The sequence below is a fragment of the Camellia sinensis genome, chromosome 7, assembly GCF_055761805.1.
Source record: "Camellia sinensis isolate YWXY chromosome 7, ASM5576180v1, whole genome shotgun sequence".
In the NCBI taxonomy this organism is placed as follows: Eukaryota; Viridiplantae; Streptophyta; class Magnoliopsida; order Ericales; family Theaceae; genus Camellia; species Camellia sinensis.
In genome coordinates, this window is record NC_138967.1 from 188,306,207 (window position 1) to 188,325,685 (window position 19,479).

Here is a 19,479-nt window from a genome sequence, read left to right on the forward strand (position 1 = left end):
CTAATATTTTGCCGTCGCAAAAAAATTAAAAAAATACCTACAATGTATTAGCGACCATCTTGTTACCGTCGCAAAAAAAATATAAATAAATAAAATACCTACAATGTTTTAGCAACCTATATTCTCATATATATATATATATATATATTCAAGTAGTATATACAATAAATATAAAGTGATATTTGCAAAAATGTAAAAAGCATTTTGAGTTAACTAATTAAGAAAATGCAAAATTTTAAAAGCTAATAAAGTGAAAATTGTATTCTAATAACCACAGAAGCAAGAAAACATACACTATCTGTAGTTTAGGCATATTGGCAAGCTTTGGCGGAAGGTACCCTGATAAGTTGTTATTGTCAAGTAGCCTGCAGAATTTTACATCATTAAAGACAGGCAAATGTCCAAATGCATTTGAAGTAAAAGAACACCAAATTACCACATTACAAGTAAAAGCAACAAATTACCAACTTACAAGTGAACAAGTTCTGGGAGACTAGACAGTTCAGGAGGGATTTGCCCACTAATTGAATTGTTATTCATGTGGCTGCTCAAGGGATGAAGTAACAATAATAATATCAATTATAGTAAATACTAATTACAACAAAAAAAATAGTAATAATAACAAATAATATATCACGGTGAAGAAGATAATGAGAAGCAACAACTAGTCAGCCTTGTCTAGGCTAGATAGAGTCAAAATCCTTACAAATGCATTGTTTTGTTCAAGTTCGCAAATGATTTAGGTATTGGACCAGATATTTGGTTCTCGTCAATTTGAATTCTGTCTAAAGTAGGAAGATAACCGATCTCTTCAGGCAAGGAACCTGTGAGTTGATTTCCACTCAAGAGCCTGGAAAATAGAAGATCACACAGAATGAGGAACATCCAAAAATATGGTGCACTTTCTCACAACTCAATTACCAGCAAGAAATATACTGATGTCTATGTCTATATATATATATTATATTGGATCAGATATCTGAGGCTCCAACAATTCAGAAATAAAAATTTATTTCTTTCCTGATAAGTATAAATGAGAAGCCATTCTATATGTATGAACATATTAGCTTAGGGGATTTCTTAATAATACTAGAATTTGATCAAATGGTAAACAATATGGAATATGAATATCTAGCCAACCCATCAAACAACCACTTCAACTTACAAGAGTATCAAAGATGTAATATTGCCAATCTCCTTCGGTATATTTCCACTTATCTTATTCCACATAACATTCCTTTAAGAGCAAAAGAAAAGAACATATGTCAGTCAACAAAAGAAAATTAGAATCCACTTGTATAGTAGAAAAAACACAATCCCTAAGGAGGATTGACAGAGAAAAAGCAGCACCAAGTTATAGGATTAAATGGTAAACATTCCACAAATACTCTGACTCACAATCTTTTCATATAAGATAAGCGATGAAGCTCTGGAGATAAACTGCCTGACAGATTCATATTCTGTAGTAGCCTGCAAAAGAAAACATAAAGACCAACTTGCAAATTTAGAAGGCAAAGAAACTATTTTGTATAGGTATATATCGTTACATCAGATTTAAACAAATCATATTGTCTTTACATCTTCTATTATATTACTTAGAACCCTTGGTTCATCCAATAGTAAAAACATAAAGGAAGGAATATAGCTAGCAAACTTAGTAACTTCTTGTTGCAAAACTTATATACATTTATAGTTTTCCATACTTTTAAATTTATTTATCTAACAAGATGATCTTTCAGGAATTCAATTTTGCCATATTTTAGGCAACGTGGTCGTTTTTGAAGGAATTCAATAGTGTGTTTTGGCTAACACACCCCCATAATTTTTTTAAAATATATATTTATGACTCGACATACCCACAAAAGTATCCAAAACGTGCCCATCTTTTATCTGCCCAATATCCGCGCCGTACTCGAAGTATTTCGTGTACCGATACATATTGTGCATACCTAGTACTTGTACGGCAATATTTTTGGAGTAGCCATGCTTCATAGCTTCTAGGCACATAATTTGGGATAAGCTAGTGAGTCTTTCAGCAACATTATCCAGGAACATAACTTCTGGGCACACAGTTTCTGCTAAATATCTAACCATCGTATCTGTTCTCTTCGACCAAGAAGTGATAAATTTACTACAAAAGAATATAATACAATCTGCAAATAGACATCCTTTTTTAACATCTTCCTCCAAAATAATCTGGCTTAAGATGGAAGATCCCTAAACATATGCTATATACTTTGATGAATGTACCAGTGGTGTGTAAGCCAGGATATTTTAATGCCAGCTTACTTTCCTATATACTCGATTCAAAAAATCCATGTTCAAAATGCTCCAGGACAGGGACAAATAATTAGGAAAAGACTGAAATCATACAATTCTTCAACGTGTAGATAGCCATCATCCATGATCATATTGAAGCACAAAACCCCTGTCCAATTCGACATACATGGATCTCCCGATTCCAATTACTGAGATTCATCTACACAGTTAAGTTGTCGTTGCATTTCTAGTTTGCTTGTGGACTTGGATGATCCTATTGAATCAGACCAAACGTATTTCCCCTTTTTTTTTAAACACATAATTACCAGTCATATAGGCACTTAAACAGAGAAAATCATATAAATTAAAACTAGCAATTGAAAAATGTTCACCAATCTAGGCCATTAATCTAAATGTATTATTCAGCTCAACATGAAAAAAATCATATCCCAGCATACAGCAAATAAATAAGGTCATCATTCCAAAGCAATGCACCTCGTGTCCATACTAAAGAATATGTTATAGGAACTAGATTCAAATGTATATTTACATTTATAGATATTTACGCACCACACATACTGCTGCGATCAAAAGTCACTGTCCCAGCTGGGGAACGGCTCTGTTCTCTTCCTTTTGGACCCCATTGAACGAAAGGTTCTGCTTCATTGATCCCATATCCACTTGTCCATGTTACGGTCATCTAAGTTTCAAGTTAAAGTACATCATCTCCTCTAAGAAATTTTTAAAATCAACCATGTAATTAAATGACTAAATAAAAGAAACAACAAGAAAGAAGGCCCTACCCATGCATTGGCAAGGCATTAAGATAATCATCTACACAAATTAATAGCTTTCTTATACTTTCGGCATACACTACACATAAGATCTAACAACTAATGTGACAGAATTAGACTTACTTCATTCCATGTTTTTCCTTGTGCTAAGCATGGGTACACCGGCGCATTTGGATTTGCAAAAGCTACAATATTTGACATTGCCACTAGCTTTGGCTGTTATAGAAAGAAAAAAAGATTTAAATTTCATTGAAGGTGGTTGTGGTTGAAACACAAAAGAGAATATAATCTTCATATACAAGCTAAAAAAAATTGGTAAAGAAAGGAAACAAACCAACAAAAATTTAAAACAAAAAATATTTTATATAACATGGTAGATGAACAATGAATTCATCAGCTAGTGCATTCAAAACACATTATTGGGGGGGGGGGGGGGGGGGAATGAAGAAGAAGAAGAAGAAGAAGAAGAAAGAAAGAAAGAAAGAAATTTCCTAATTGGAATTTCATTTGTAATTTAGATTCAGTTGGAGACGTTTTGGTCAACTAGCCTTGTAAAGATAAACTACAATATTAAAAACAAAATTTCAATTATAGTCACTAATGTTCTCCCACAAAATTATAATCCATCAAGAAACAGCAAGAAACATTACTCTGTCTGATTTTCGTTTTTAAGTATATATATTTGAAAAATACTAAAAATAGTTTGGTGAAAGTAAACATCATAATGATATTTTTGAATTTTCAAAAAGTATTTCTGCGCAGAAAAATAAAACAACATAAAAATGATGAGTTTCCTAAGTTTTTCATTATTTTTTCAGCAAAATTATTTTTTTATTATTTTCAAAAGAAAAATTTTAAAAACAAAACTAAACAGAGATATTGAACTGTCAAAGTCCAGCTCCAGCCAGTCATTTTAAAATTTAGAAAAGACCATAAAGGGCCAACACAGAACAATCAATGGTTCTTTATAATATTCTGTTCATGAAGGACGGTTTGACCTCCACATAGCTATGTTGGCTATATAGGAAGAGTAAGACATTGTGAGCATACAGCTAACAAACCGCCAGAAAACAATGCAAAAAGTGTTAGCAGAAATTCCATCGACCACCAGTTCTATAATACCATTCATCCAAATAATCTACTGACTGTAGAACTAATCAAACATTTCCAAACAAAAATTATATTTATTCCACTATCAATTGTTTAATTGCATCATTCCAGCTGGATCAGTTGTCCAACAAGCTAGTTCCAAAATGCCAAAATCCAATGGTTAGCAGAACAACAATAACATACTAGAACAATCATTCAAGCCAACTATTACACACTGTTGTAATTGAACAACACATATCGGTGATACATTACATGGATATATATATAGAGAGAGAGAGAGAGAGTACGAAGAGCAGAGAGGAGAGCAAGATTACAGAGAGAGACAGACAGTTGAATCGATTAATGTTTCAATTTACACATTACAAATTAATCGATGAAGATACGTCAAACATTACAAAGAGTAAGATTCGAGCGATGAAGATGAATCGATGAAGATGTGCCAAACATTACAGAGAGGGACAAAGAGAAGTGTTTAGGCTTACCGATTATGAATCTCGATTATGGATCGATCGAAATCTTCATCAACAGCAGATTGAAATCTTCAAATCTTCATCAACAATCGATCAAAAGTTTCAAATCTTCTTCAAAGTGAGAGTCTAGTGAGAGAGACTGAGATTTGAGCGAGAGAGTCGAGCGACAGACATATTTTGAGAGAGAGAGAGTTCAGATTTGGGAAATAAGGGGAAAAAAGGGGGACGGGTCAAGTTTTTTAGTGATTTAGGGGTTTTTTATTTTTTTATTTTTAAGGACACGGTTGGGTCAATTAAAAAGAGATTTTTTGCGACCGCAAAACAAACGGTCGCAAAAAGATAGACGCAGAAAGTCATATTTCTAGTAGTGATATCTATCCCTTGTATCTAACAAGAGTGGTAGTAATTGTTAAAATCTATCAAAACCTACCACTACACCTACTCCACCCACTTCACCTACTCCACCTATTACTCCACCTACTACATACCTACTGTAAGAGGGGCTAATTTGAGCCCACTAAATTATTTAGGCCCAATAGCCCAAGATTAGTGGGCCCGAATTTATCGCAAGTCCAAGAATCGGTGGGCCCAGATTTATCGCCATCAAACGGATTGAATCGCTCTAAGCCTCGAAAGGGTTCGGATCCACGAACCTAGAGACTTACTTAGGCCCGGACTCGAAAGGGTATTATTAGGCAAGCCTAGAGATCCGAGGCATTCGGACTCGAAAGGGTTCGGATCCACGAACCTAGAGGTCCGAAATACTTGGCTTCGAACGGATTCAAACGCAATCTAGAAGTCGCTCCGTTAATGAGTCCCAGAACACTTGCGGGCTCGGAGCTTTCCGGGATCTACGCACCAGAACCATGGGCGTAATGGAGTTCGAACAAAGGACCCGATCCCGAGGACGGTGAGTGGAGACAAATTCACTCTTCGGTTAAACTAGCCTATACCTGGGTCGAGGTGGCATGACCCCGGGGGTCCATGAGACTCGGCAATATTTTGCGGCAGGACGTCCTCTGGGACTACCCCTGACCCTTTGGGATGATTGGGGATCATTGGTTATGTGTGGCTAAGAAGAAGGGTTCGCCGAGGGATTGATCTCCTCTTCGGGGTTTTCTCATCCTCGGAGAAGTCACCTCCTCGGAGAGGTCACCTCCTCGGACAAGGTGGTTAGAGAGAATATCCCCCATCTGCCTTGCACATGGGCTCCATCCTACATCATGAGGTGCCTATAAATAGCACCCACCCATAGCTTTACAAGGGATGGATTTTGGAGATTATTAACTCTTGGGAAAGAACTAATTTCCCTTCTCCATTATCAACCTTGAGAGTGAAAGTGGGAGATCAATGGGAGAGCCTTGCCATTATTCTATTCTCTAGCCATTTTGCCTTCTTCTTCACCCAATCTCTTATCTCCATCATCTCCTTTGTTGTTGTGTTCCTAAGTTGAGATTATTGAAGAATCTAAGCCTCTCATCATATTCTAGAGAATTCAAAGTTGTTCTTCAAGGATCTTTGAAGATCTTTGAATTTTCCAACTCTTTTCTTGAACCCTTTCCTACATTTTGGCGACTCCACTGGGGAGGTGGATTGGTTAATGGTCTCAACGAGATCTGGAATCCACACAACTCCAACAAGGATGGCGGGAGAAGATGAAGTTCACCAACAAGGATCCTCTAATGGTGGTGATGACAGAACCATGGCTCCAGATCAACCACATTTGCTTGAAGCCATTCAAGGACTACAGAATACTCAGCAAGAGATTCTTACCACTCTTCAGAATCTCACTCACACCATGTTGGTAATGAGTTCTAACTTTGCACCGGCGCCAAACGGAAATCAAACTGGTGGTGGAGTTATTCCCGCCGGAGCGCAAAATCAAATCCAAGGAGAAGTAGGCCCCAATCAGCCTATGGCTCATGGCAACACGGCCACAGTAATACATGCTCAAACCACAGTAGGCGGCGGCAGTTTGCCCATGCCCGGGCTCCATGGCGTGCCAAGCCAAGATCCAATGGTGACTAGGGGAGTTTCTGGTGTAATGAATGGTGCTCCGGCGACTGTTGGTGTCCAGGAAAACATAAGGAGCATAATGGCGCAAAAGGGAGCTCTGCCCGTACCTAATCTTGTTACGCCACCAGTAAATGCTACCCAAGCACCAAGCGGGCCTCCTTTGGTGCCGACAACAAATCTGCAAGCACAACCCGGTATAGCGGCGCCGTGCGGTGGACTCTACGGGCCTCAATTCAATATCCCATCACGAACTGGCTTGTCTGTAGGCGCTGACGGCCAGTATCGTCAAATGTCCTCACCAATGATGAATTCGCAGCACCAGAATGGCCAAGTCGCCCCTAGCTCAGTCTTCGGGTCCACAGGCCAAGTCTCGGGAATACCACCATCAAACTCTCTCCCTCAACAGTTTCTCACTCTCGCCGATGTGCAGGCCATGTTCGATCTCGAACGGGGCAAGAGGACCTTACCCTCTTTGCCTGATCCAGACGTCAAGCCGCCTTACCCTATTGAGATGCTGAGCTATCCATACCCTGAGGGGTATACAGTGCCAAAGTTCATCAAGTTCGACGGCAAACAAGGAAATGCCCGAGAACATGTTGTGCGATTCATCGAGACTCTGGGTATTCACAGTTCAAACCACGTCCTCCGACTGAGAGAATTCTCTAAGTCCCTCACCGACCGAGCATATAGTTGGTATGTTAATTTGGCCCCAAACTCTGTCCGAAGTTGGGAGGAAATGGTTAACAAATTCCACTCCAAGTTCTTTCAAGTGGCGGAGAGGGTGACCACACTTACATTGTGTAAAGAGAAGCAACAAGAAAGTGAAGACATCCTTGACTGCGTCAAAAGGTTTCAAGACAAGGCCGTAGATTGTCATGAAGCAGTCGATGAGAGTTATCTGGTTCAAATCTGTCTAGAAGGGGCATTGAGCAGATACAAAATGTTTCTAGTTAATCACAAGCTACCCACCTTCTCGGCATTAATAGAAGCAGCTCGGAACATTAGCATTCCTTATGCTCAGGAGTCCGGATTTAAGGCCAGTTACAAGACTAGTTTCAAATCGTCTCGTGGACCTATTGTTGCTGCTGCCTCTGCCCCAGATACCCGAAATTCACAAGGAGGAGGTCATAGAGGCCAGAAGAGAAAGCAATATAATGGTGAAAAGGGGAATGTTTCTTATCCATGTGGAATCGAGGAAGTGAAAGCTCTAGTTAAGGAATGGGTGGCTGACGGAGAGCTAAAATTGCCTTATGTTGAAGAAATGCCATCAAAGAAGGACCGTGAGAGCCCTGAATTCTGTGTCTACCATCGTACATTGAAACATCCGACAGAGAAGTGTTGGACTCTTAGGAAAATCTTCAGAGATAAAGTCGAGGCAGACGAATTGAGGTTCAAAAAGCAAGGGACTCAAGACATCCGAGAACAACCATATCCTCAACACCGAGACAAGGGCAAGAATGTTGCTATGATAGCTTATGAAGGCCCGATGATCGAGGCTATCGCCAATCTCGATGACGATGATTGTTATCTGGACGACATCCTCGAGCCAGAGGGTGAGCAAGTTTACTATGGAAGTGCTTTCGATCCAGAGGGCAGAACATTTATGACTCATGGCGAGGATCCCTTCGATCCAGAAGGAGGAGAAGAGTACTACGGAAGAGGAGGACACCATGTTTATGTGGCATCTTATTTTGAAGAGACCGAGGAGATGGTTAACTACGAGCCTCCAAGAGTGGAAAAAGATCCGGATCACTATGCCAAAACCTTGCAAGACTGTGTAAAGTTCAAGCAGTTCTTTGACCAGCTTGGACTTTCCAAGGTGGCAAGAACAGAAATCACCAAGTCTATCATTAATATAGCCGAGGCACACCATGAGGAATGCATGTCGACTGAGGGATCTATCCCGAGGAAGGCAAAAGAGCAATCTAGTGCCATTACTTTCTCCGAGGTTGATCGGAAGTATCCTTTTTCTCACAATCGCCCGCTTTATGTGACTGCTTTTATTAACGGGGTTGAGTTCAAAAGGGCATTTCTAGATAGTGGAGCCTCTATCAACATTATGACTCGCGCTACTCTAGAAAAGGCCGGAATCTCTGAAGAACGCATTGTGAAGCAGCCGATAGTCATCACTGGCTTCGGTGGAGAAAGGAGAGTTACTATCGGATGCGTAACAATTGATTTAGCCGTTGGAGAGATTCGCTCGGCCACCAAGTTCCATATTATCGATTCTGAGGCAAATTATCACATCATTCTAGGGAGGACCTGGATGCATAGATATGGGGCTGTACCATTGAGTTATCATCAGTGTGTTAAGGCTAAATGGGAAAAGAAGACGGTGACAATTCAGGCTATAGAAAGGCCTTTCGAGATCCATGAAGCTCATTATTCTGATGCCATCTACTTCACCGAACTGGCTGTCGAAGAAGTTCCCACCACCTCTAAGCCTCGAGGGGTCAAAATTCCTCGTTGGGAGGATATCAAAGATGACAAGGAGCTGATGGCAGAGTCGAGTAAGCGGGCAATGTCTAGACCAGAAAGTCCGCCTATTTCTCGGAAGGTGATGAAAGTTCGAGAAGGAGGCAAGATGGTGTACTATTTATGAAGGTGCGGGGAGTCGGTTTCTTCAGTCACCGACTCCGAGTCAAAAGAAGAGCCTCCTGACAATGATATAGTAATAAAGCCTGAAGTGGCTCCAGAATGTATGCAAGATGGGCCGAAGCCTCAGCCCGAACAACTTATTGAAATAGATCTGAGTGATGGACAAGATGCACCGAGGCCGGTATTCGTAAGTTCGAGCCTTAGCCCAGAGAAGCAGGAACAGTTGTTAAAGTTGATAAGCCGATACTCAAATGTGTTTGCTTGGTCATATAAGGAAATGCCCGGACTAGATCCTGACCTAGTCTCCTACTATCTTGATGTGTTCCCAAACTCCAAGCCAATTAAGCAAGCTGCTCGAAAATATCATCCAGATCTCGAAGAGAAGATTAAGGAGGAGATTGAAAAACTTCAACAGGCTGGTTTCATCCGGCCAATACAGTACCCCACGTGGTTAGCAAACATCGTGCCAGTAAAGAAGAAGAATGGCCAAATCAGAGTATGTGTAGACTTTCGAGATTTGAACAAATCTTGCCCGAAGGATGAATTCCCTCTTCCTCACATCGACACCCTCGTGGATACTACCTCGGGACACCAGATGTTCTCATTCATGGATGGATTCAGTGGATACAATCAGATTAAGATGGCTGAAGAGGACGCAGAAAAGACTGCTTTTAGAACACCTCTCGGAAACTTCTTCTATACAGTCATGCCTTTCGGACTCAAGAATGTCGGTGCAACTTACCAAAGGGCTATGACTGCAATCTTTCATGACATGATCCATCATGAGGTGGAAGATTATGTTGATGATCTAGTGGTGAAATCCAAGAAAGAAGAAGACCATCTTCGAGACCTTGAGAAGGTATTCAAGAGGTGCCAGAAATTCAAAATGAGGATGAATCCTCTCAAATGTGCTTTCGGGGTGACGGCCGGGAAGTTCCTCGGGTTTCTTGTACATAGGCATGGTATCGAGGCAGATGAAGACAAGGTCAAATCTATCAGAGCAATGCCTCCCCCGCATTCTCAGAAGGAGTTAAAGAAGTTCCTCGGGAAGGTGTCTTATATTCGGAGGTTTATCCCAGCACTGGCAGAGATCTCTGCGCCTTTTGGCTCTTTGTTAAAAGGAGATGCCAAGTTCGAGTGGAACCAAGAGCACCATAAGGCCATTGAGAGAATCAAGGCGGCCTTGACCTCGCCTCAGACCATGATAGCCCCACAGCCCGGGGTGCCTCTAATGTTGTACCTAACTTCAACCCCCAAGTCCATAGGGGCATTATTGGTCCAAGATGTAGATGGAGTAGAACGCCCGGTGTATTACATCAGTTGGAAGATTCGAGGAGCAGAAGTCCGATATACTCCAGTAGAGAGACATTGTTTAGCTTTGGTATTCACTGCCCAAAAGCTCAGACATTACTTCCTAGCACATCAGATTCAAATTGTTACTAGAAGTGATCCAATCCGATACCTCCTCAGCAAGCCTGCTCTAACCGGGAAGGTGGCAAGATGGTTGTTAGCACTGGGTGAATTCGAGATCACATGTGTAGCCCCCAAGGCGATCAAAAGCCAAGCCTTAGCTGATCTCCTTGCCCAATTTCCAAGTGGTGACTATGAACCAGTGAATGAAGAATTAAGAGGAGAGGTGCACGCAGCTATGGCTTCCGAGGAAAGCTTCTGGACATTGAGCTTTGACGGAGCAGCAGCCGGAGGGAAGGGAGGAACCGGGATAGTCCTTACAAGCAAAAGTGGGGAAAAGTTATATTTGTCTTATAAACTGGATTTTCATTGTTCGAATAACGAAGCCGAGTATGAGGCTCTTATTTTAGGCTTGATAGCAGCTGAGAAGCACAGTATCAAGAAGATTCGGATCCGGGGGGACTCAAAGCTGATAGTGAAGCAAGTTTCAAGACAGTTCATCTTAAAGGAGCCTGCTTTGGCCACATATCGAACAACAGTCCAAAGGTTTCTTGACAAATTTCAGAAGGTCGAAATAGAGCATGTTCCTCGCTCCGACAACAAGTTTTCAGATGCCCTCGCAACATTAGGGGCAAGAGTTGACATTCCAGAGGAAGAGGCAACGATTGTTATCAAGAAGAGAACAGAACCTTCAATAATACCCGAAGACAAAGACCTTCCGGAGGACTGGAGAGGAGAAGTCCTCGAACAACTCAGAAGCAAAGTTGGAAAACTGACTATGGCCAAGCTTGCCCAATTCACAATTATTCAAGGTGAACTTTACTTCTGAGGGGGTACCAGATTCCTAGCCCGGTGTGTTGGCCAACAAGAAGCGAGCTTCCGACTACAACAAATCCATGAAAAGTCTTGCGGGGATGGGGATATCAGTCTGTATAGAAGAATCCAAAGACAAGGTTATTATTGGCCCGAGATGGAGAAGGACTCGAATCAATTACAGAAGGAATGCCCTAAGTGTCAGTCATACATCCGGAAGGATAAGAGTTGCTTTGAAATTGATACCCCTGACTGGAGGCAAATCTACATTGACTATCTTAGAGAGGGAACACTACCTGAGAGCCCAAGGGACATTGCACACCTCAAGAAGAGAGCGAGGCGGTACTTTCTTGATCAGGACAAGCTGTATAGAAGAAGTATTGAGGGCACTCCCCTGAGGTGTCTCTCCAAGGAGGAGTCAGATCTAGTCCTCGGAAGAGCCCACGAGATTGAACATCAAGGAGGGGCTCGGCTGTTCGAGCAACTTATACACCTTGGGTATTACTGGCCGACCATGGAGTCAGATGCATCCCATCACGTGAAGAGGTGCCAGACTTGTCAGAAACACGAAAATTTGATCCATGCTCCCGCTGTAGACCTGCATAGTATTCGAACGCCATGGCCGTTCCATACCTGGGCTTTCGATCTGATAGGGCCCATCTCCACATCTTCTAAGGGGTACAAGTGGATTCTCGCAGCCACAGAATTGAGTACAAAGTGGGTCGAAGCAATTCCTCTGAAGAACGCTACGGGGCCTGCAGTCGCGAACTTCATCAAGGAGAATATCATTTGCCGATTTGGAGTGCCAAACACCATCCTCTCGGATAACGGCACTCCCTTCATAAACAAATATGTGAAGAGCCTCCTAGAGACTTACCAAGTGAAGCATCACAAATCCACACCCTACTATCCAAAAGGGAACGGGCAAGCGGAAGCCACAAACAAGACACTGATAAGGATTCTGAGCAAGATGATGGATGAGTTTGGGGGGACTTGGTCCGAACAGTTGATAGTAGCCCTATGGGCGTATCGCACTTCGAAGAGAAAGCCAACTCAAGCAACTCCTTACTCCCTTGTGTATGGGTCCGAGGCAGTGTTACCTATAGAGTTGGAAACGCCATCTGCTCGAATGGCTCTCGCCTCGGGGATGGTATTGGAGCCTCGAACCACCAGATTGGAAGCATTAGAGGAAAATCATGACAGAGCTGCAAAAGTCATGGAAAGGTATCATGAGTCCATCGCCCGAGCCTATAACCAGACCGTGGTACCAAGGAAGTTTGAAGAAGGTGATCTAGTATGGAAGATTGTAGACCCAATCATGCGAGGACAACCTTTGCCCAAGTTTTCTCCAAAATGGGAAGGGCCCTACAAGGTGGCTCAGGCGAGCTCAAGCGGGTACTACAAACTCGTAAGGGTTGAAGACGGCTTCCGAACTGGCCCGCTCAATGCAAAGTTTATCAAGCATTACTACCCATAGTTGGACTCATCTATGTTGAAATTCATTTTCACTTTCTTACTTTGTCTAAAAGTTGTATTTCCCTTACGTTATGAAGAAGCTGGTTTTCTCTATGGTGTATGTTTTATCCCATCACTTACAGTGAATCTATTATACTTTTGTCAAGAAAGTTGAAGAACTAATGAGAATATTTCAGCTTTTATAAACATGTGCATATGATTGTTCTTTCCATTGTATCATTCGAAATAAATATTTTATCAAGTAGAATGAGAAAACAATGCGAAAATATCCAAACAACAAAAATTTTGTCATTTCATTGCATTGTCCTAGATAAAACATTTTTATCGAAAGGGGCAAGAAAGTAATGATAAAAAAAAAATCAATCTTTCCTAAAGACACCCTCGAAGAAGCTACCCGTCACATCTACATCCGAAGGACAAATAGTACAGTGTGCCTCTAAAGTCTCCAAGGCCCGAGCATAACCCAACTCAAGTTCACGAAGAGTTGCCTTTGTCTCATCTATAGAAGTCCGATAAGAGGCAAGCACAGACATAAGTTCCACCCGATGACTGGCGTTCGAAGCTATATCCAGGCGCTTCCGAAGCCATGATAAGTCCACTTGGTGACGCTCCATGTCAGAGATCCCCTGATACGCCGTCTCGACTACCTTCCCATTAAGGTCACACAACCGTTGCCTGTCCAAGCTATATAAGATAGTGGCAAGAGACTCGAGAAGAGCAGTCTGAATGAGTGGACACTGGCAAGCAAATGAAGCAAAAGTCTCCGGGTAACTCGAATGCACAAGCTGTAGAACTGAAGCAAACTCAGGAGCTACCCAATAATGGAGAAATGATACTTTGCCAGAAGTCGAAGAAGGAATTGGGGCCGGAAAGCTGCTAGTCTCAGGAATCTCCCCAATATCTATCGGGTTAGATGAACCACCCGGAGGGGTAACTCCCGGCAGAGGTCCCGAGCCTGAGAATGCCGAACGATAAGGGGAAAGACCAAAAGCATCACTATCAATGTGGAAATCACTAAGATTCAGATCCAAATGTTCGAAGGCACTGGCGATGAAGAACCTCTGGCAATCGTCTCAAAGGCAGGTGTTCCCCCTTGAGAAGGAGAACCGTGAGGAGTTACAAAGAGAGTCGGAGTAGAGTCCGGGGCAGGTGAAGACGGGACCACGGTAGCAGCTAACACTGGAGCAGAGTCTGAGGCAGGTGAAGGCAGGACCCCGGTAGCAGCTAACACTGAAGAAAAGATAAGGAAGCCTTATTAGAGGTAGGGAACAGGAAAGCCATTTGAGTAAAGATTTCTCACAGATAGAAGTAAATGACAAACTTCAGAAAGAAAGATTACCAGAGGGAGAATCAATATGCAAAGCCGGAGCAACTGAAGGACTCCTAGCATCAGCAAGGTCACATGGCCGTATAGAGAGCACCTGATCGATCTCAATGTCTGACGAAGCCTGAACAGTAGCAGTCATCCCTGAAGAAGGAAGGAGGGCCGGAGGATGAGAATCACCATAAGTGCCAGAGCGAGTCTCAGAGATTTCTAGCACATCCACCTCCACACCATTCCCAGAGGCGCACCTCGTCTCTACATTGCTTCTAGAAGCATGGCCTACGGCATCAATTTCTGTGGCATCAGTCCCTCCAGTAATCTCAATATCAGAACGGTGAGCCCCAATAACCTCGTCACCGAGATAGCGCTCCTCCTCAGCTACGGTAGGGCAGTGACGACGCATGCGTGGAATAAGGTCACAAAAATGGTCGAAGGACTCAGCCTCATCATCGTCATCATCTATAACTGCTATACGAGAGGTGCGCATCTTCACAAGTCTTGCAGACAAAGGGAGGGTGTCGTCCAAGTCTGAGTCCGGCCTGGGGGAGGCAGCATGGCCAGGAGCCACGGTACTAAGAACGTCAACAACCGCAGGATCCTACACAACATGGACAAATAAAAGTTTTCATTTTAGAAGGTATAGTCGCAAAAAGGAAAGTAGCTTCAAATCAAAAATTTCGGGTACCTCATGAAGCCTTTTGGAAAGGCGAGGAGCGGAAGGACTGGCATCAGAAGTCCTCTTGTGAGCCATCTTCTTAAGGCGGGTCGTCCGAGGACCAGAGGCCTTATTCAAAGGGACTGGCTCCGGAGAAGTAATTGCCAAGCTAGAAGCAGATGCCCGAGCAGAAGGGTCAGTTGGAGCAGATGAGGTGAAGAAACTCTCGTACATGTGGTCAGATTTTCGGCTCTCGGGTAGCCGAAGAGAAGAATCCTTCTTATAAATCGGCGGAGGCAAACATACGGTCGGTCTGCTCTGGACAAATGCAATAAACGCATCGATATTCTTCTGCCAATACCGCCTGAAAGAGGAGGTGAAACCCCCTACTCGACTCAAGCCTGGCATCGTCAAAGAGCCGGATATGGGAAGCACGGTGTGTACAAGCCCGCGACTGAAGCGCCCGTAGCTCGCTGAAAATGATAATAAAGGAGGTGCTGGCCCCGGGGCACATTGATCAAACTAGAATTGATATGCTACGCGGTCAGGCCTATAAACGGCACTATCAACGCCTTCCTCATGCCATACCGGTAATGAACTCGAACGGATCATAATCAGCATATCAACAAAGGGTGCAGGGATGTTCTTCGGCAAAGGAAAGGACACCGAGCGGGAGGAACCATGATAGATAAGCGGTGTGGCCACACCCACAGGCGGGCATACATACAGCCGTGCCACAAAGCGTCGGGGATCATCCACTAGAGTATTCAAGGATAAGGTGGAAATGGTACGTGACCAACGTGTAATCAACGGCTGGCAAGACTTCGCTTTCCCAAATGTCCGAGACCCATCAGTATCGAGCATGGGGATGCCATCTTTATCCACTATCTCCCGAAGAACCTCCGCCTCGAATACAGTCGGAGCAGGGGCAAATTTTGGGAACCTCTCGAAGAAGAAACAAAGCAGGAACTGGCTGTGAATAAAGGAGACAGGCTCATATCGACCCACGGAGCGAACCATATCTCGATGTAGTAGATCCAGCCGATAATAGAGATTCCCAAGAAATAGGGGAGCCAAAGGGATCCGATCTCCTCTGAAGAGCCTGACTGCCAAGGGGAAGACGAAAAGATTGAGGGAATCCGGAGGCGTGCTCGGAAGAATGAAGAATGAAAGGAAGCAAGCCAGAAATCCCAAGAAATAGAGCCTGGAGTCATACATCGGACCGACCTCATACTCCCGAGAGTTAGGGTCAGCATCTCTGGCCAAGGGCTGAAGATCTTTGAAGAAGTGGCGGATCCATGCAGTATAGGAGGCACGGTCCGTCCTTACTCGACTAGTCCTCCTCGCTGAACCATCAAAAACGGAACTCCACCGACCACAAGTTTGAAGATTTAGCTTCAGAGATTGGATCAAAGAATCATCTTCGGGGGGTGTCTGCTCAGGGTCAAAGGCATCAGGGCCGGTCACTTCCAGACGCAGCAACATGAACACATCCTCAAGGGTGGGCCCCATCTCGTGCTGGCCAAGTATAAAGGTGTGTGTCTCGGTGCTCCACCGAAGAGCCATGGCTTCTAGGCTAGCATTGTTGCGACGGATGGATAGGGATCGAGATATTTTCACTGGGATCAATAGGCGGGCCTCTTGAAGCCGCTGACAGAAGCTCTTGTCCGAGAGAACATCAAGGAGGGTTTGAGAAGGCCTTGAATTGAGGATAACAGTATGGAAAGTCCCCCCGCTCAATCCGAAAGCGTAGCACCGAGGAAGGAGAAATGAGGGCCTCGTGTCCAGAGTCAGTGTCCTCAGTGAGACATAATGGAGCCCCCTTCGGAGATAGAAGAGAAGTGGTGGAGGTAGCCGCCCGCCAGAAGGGGTCCTTCCGACCAAAATAAGGAGATTTCCTCCACTCAGATGCCGGAGGTACATCCCTCTCTTTCATGAGAGTCGGTTCTGATGACCCCGGAGCTACGGGTTTTTTTTGAGAAGACATATGGCTGAAATAACCGGTATAAATATTAAAGAGTTGACCGCATTAAAATTCAGAATATTGTTACATGCAACATGATGGGTTTATCAACAAATCCAACTTCGGACGTCATCAACAATTCATTTTCTCGGATATTCTTCAAGCTTAACAAATTTTAATACCATTGGGTGCATCATCAACATATAGATTTTCGTCTTCTATCATCAATAAGAGGTGCAATGTCATAGGTCGCTTCATGATGAAGTTCAATCGGGTCAATTTCTTAAAGTCACTATGTTCCATATTAAAGGTCCAATTTATACGGGGCTCAAAATTTGGACAGAGTGAAGTTCAATAGTAAATTTCAGGCCCGAGATCCGAAGTATATTACATTGCTTATCAGTAGCAAGATTCAATGGATCATTATGCAAATTACAAGAATGTCCTTTCCAAAGTCCATATTCATAAGTCCAGGGTTTTCTCTCTCCATGTCAAAAATGGAGCTCAAATACTAGTCAACAAGTTATATTCGGCCTTTCCTCGGTGATAAAGTTTAACAAATTATGTTCAAGCCAAGCACCTCAATAAGGTTTCAAGTGCTAGTGCATGTTTCCATATGGCCAAAATCACGGTGTTTGAGCTAAAAAAAATATCATTGGGATTGCCACAAAAATCGAGTCCATATTCAGATTCAGTTTTTATTTATTTATTTTATTTTTATTTTCATCAGATTGCTTGAGCCCTCTACATTGCCACAAAAATATATTTATATATATTTAAATATATTTATATTCGGAAGAGGGTGTCGAATGTCATACTTACAAATTTGGGCAGTTAGAGAGGTGAAGTCCGAAGCCGATACTGGAAATTTAAGCTGAAATCAGAGAGGCTTTACAGACTGTAATCAACAAGACTGGGCTAGGCTTGGGCAAGACCACGCACGTTGCGTTGACAGGGCGAACGTGCGTGGTCAACGTCGGATAAGCTGAAGTCGGAAGCAGCGATGTGGAGCTAGGTTGGGCAAGACCACACACGTTGCGTTGAGAGGGCGAACGTGCGTGGTCGACGTCGGATAAGCTGAAGCCGGAAGCAACGATTGATTGTGCACAAGCCAAGGCTAATGTGGGTAATCCGAGCTCTAAACAAAAAAATATATATATGATAATCAATATATATATATATATTTGCCCAAAGTTTGTCAAGCAGCAAAGTAAAAGAAAAAAAAAAAAAAACGAAGCACCAGCAGATTCGAAGCAAAAAATAAAATAAAATAAAATAACATATATATATAATAAAATAAAATATTATATATATATATACATCATAAGCCATATATATATATATATTAGGGGCAGGAGTTGATATCCCAGAGGAGGATGATGTTGTTGTACCTGGGGTATTTCTTTCTCCCTCTGAAGTATATTGGCATGATTTAGCTGGTTCCATGAACCAAATCAAGGATATCCTTCCTCACAGTGGCTCCAGTGTGATTGATCGCCTCTTGTGCGAGACATTGTCCAATATTTACCCAAGTCTTCATGTTTTTTTTTTTTTTTGTGAATGAGTGTGGAGTCAATGAGATTCCCCATCTCTGAAGCTACCTGCAAATTTTGTTGCAGTTATCAACTGCTGCTTTGCCTTCACAAGGAGCACTAATTATTTCAAGACAAAAAAAAAAAAAAATTATAGGGTTCAAGATCCAAATCAAATTTCCACCGAATTCACAAATTCAAAGTTCATTAGAGTATGAATTTCATCAGAACAGCGAAAGTAAGGAAGTGATGCAAACCGAGAGCCGCATGCAGAAGTGGTCTGGGACGCAACACAACAGCAGCTGGAATAGGTTGGTGGCGAAGTGTGCTAGTGGTCGTGAGCGAGCCGATGGAGCTGGTAAGCTGTGCCGCTGATTTGTTGCACCACCGGCAAGTGGGTTGGCAAAAAAACAGTGATGATCGGCGAGCTGGGATGGTGGTGGCTTGTGTGATCTTCGATGATTGTAACAGTGGGCAGTGAACAAACAGCGGTGGTCACGGTATTGCAGAAACAGAGCTTCGTTGAGGAAGATGGTAGGCTGGGTTTTGTCTCAATTTGATTGCAGATAGTGGGCTGAAAATGAGTTTGGCAGAATTTGTATTCGAAGAAGTTTTCAGGAATTTCAAAGAGAGAAAAAAGCGCCGCAATGGCCTCTGGTATTGTAGCAGCAGACCCTCATTAAAGAAGATGAAGTCTGGGCCTCTAGAGAGAGAGAGGTGAGTGAGAAGTGGGTGTGGCGGCTGTGCAAAAGTTGGTGAGCTAATTAGGGTTTTTCCATTTCCTTAAATAGAAAGAAAGAGGTATAATTGTGCAAAAGACACGTGTGAGGTTAAAAAAAAAAAAAAAAAAAAAAAAAAGTACAAAAAATTAAAATTTTTGCTTGTCAATTTTTTCTGTAAATTGAAGTGCGTCATCAACTTTATCCATAGGCTCTGTCGTGTCAAATTTTTTTTTTTTTTTTTTTTTTGGGGAACGTGATGCGAAACAGGGTCGAAGAAATGACAGTATGCATGTCTGAGAAATTTAAAATTTCTCATACACGCAAGGGGCAAATGTAA

General features: G+C 42.7%; 1 protein-coding gene across 3 annotated transcripts; it reads right to left on the minus strand.

Moving 5' to 3' along the window:
- Positions 1 to 4,969, minus strand: LOC114294739 (uncharacterized). 3 transcript variants are annotated; one of them, XM_082880202.1, is made up of 8 exons: positions 4,646 to 4,969; positions 3,177 to 3,269; positions 2,830 to 2,959; positions 1,399 to 1,470; positions 1,166 to 1,237; positions 707 to 850; positions 473 to 544; positions 14 to 365 (listed from the first exon to the last, which is right to left on the minus strand). In XM_082880202.1, exons 4-8 carry the CDS (start codon positions 1,455 to 1,457, stop codon positions 236 to 238), a joined length of 477 nt encoding a protein of 158 aa, XP_082736328.1. In that variant the 5' UTR covers positions 1,458 to 1,470; positions 2,830 to 2,959; positions 3,177 to 3,269; positions 4,646 to 4,969; the 3' UTR covers positions 14 to 235. The 3 variants fall into 3 exon arrangements, with proteins under 3 accessions (XP_082736327.1, XP_082736328.1, XP_082736329.1); XM_082880201.1 differs by lacking the exons at positions 2,830 to 2,959; positions 3,177 to 3,269; positions 4,646 to 4,969 and adding an exon at positions 2,374 to 2,768 and having other exon boundaries at positions 1 to 365; XM_082880203.1 differs by lacking the exons at positions 3,177 to 3,269; positions 4,646 to 4,969 and having other exon boundaries at positions 2,830 to 3,166.
- Positions 4,970 to 19,479: the final 14,510 nt, after the last annotated feature.

What these genes read in the sequence shown, in the direction of transcription:
- LOC114294739 (XM_082880201.1), bottom strand. Translation starts at nt 2,444, where the DNA reads ATGTCGAATTGGACAGGGGTTTTGTGCTTCAATATGATCATGGATGAT. An exon ending in TTGAACAAAACAATGCATTT is followed by an intron (nt 545 to 706) that starts GTAAGGATTTTG and finishes TCCCTTGAGCAG; the next exon opens with CCACATGAATAACAATTCAA. An exon ending in CTCCCAGAACTTGTTCACTT is followed by an intron (nt 366 to 472) that starts GTAAGTTGGTAA and finishes AAAATTCTGCAG; the next exon opens with GCTACTTGACAATAACAACT.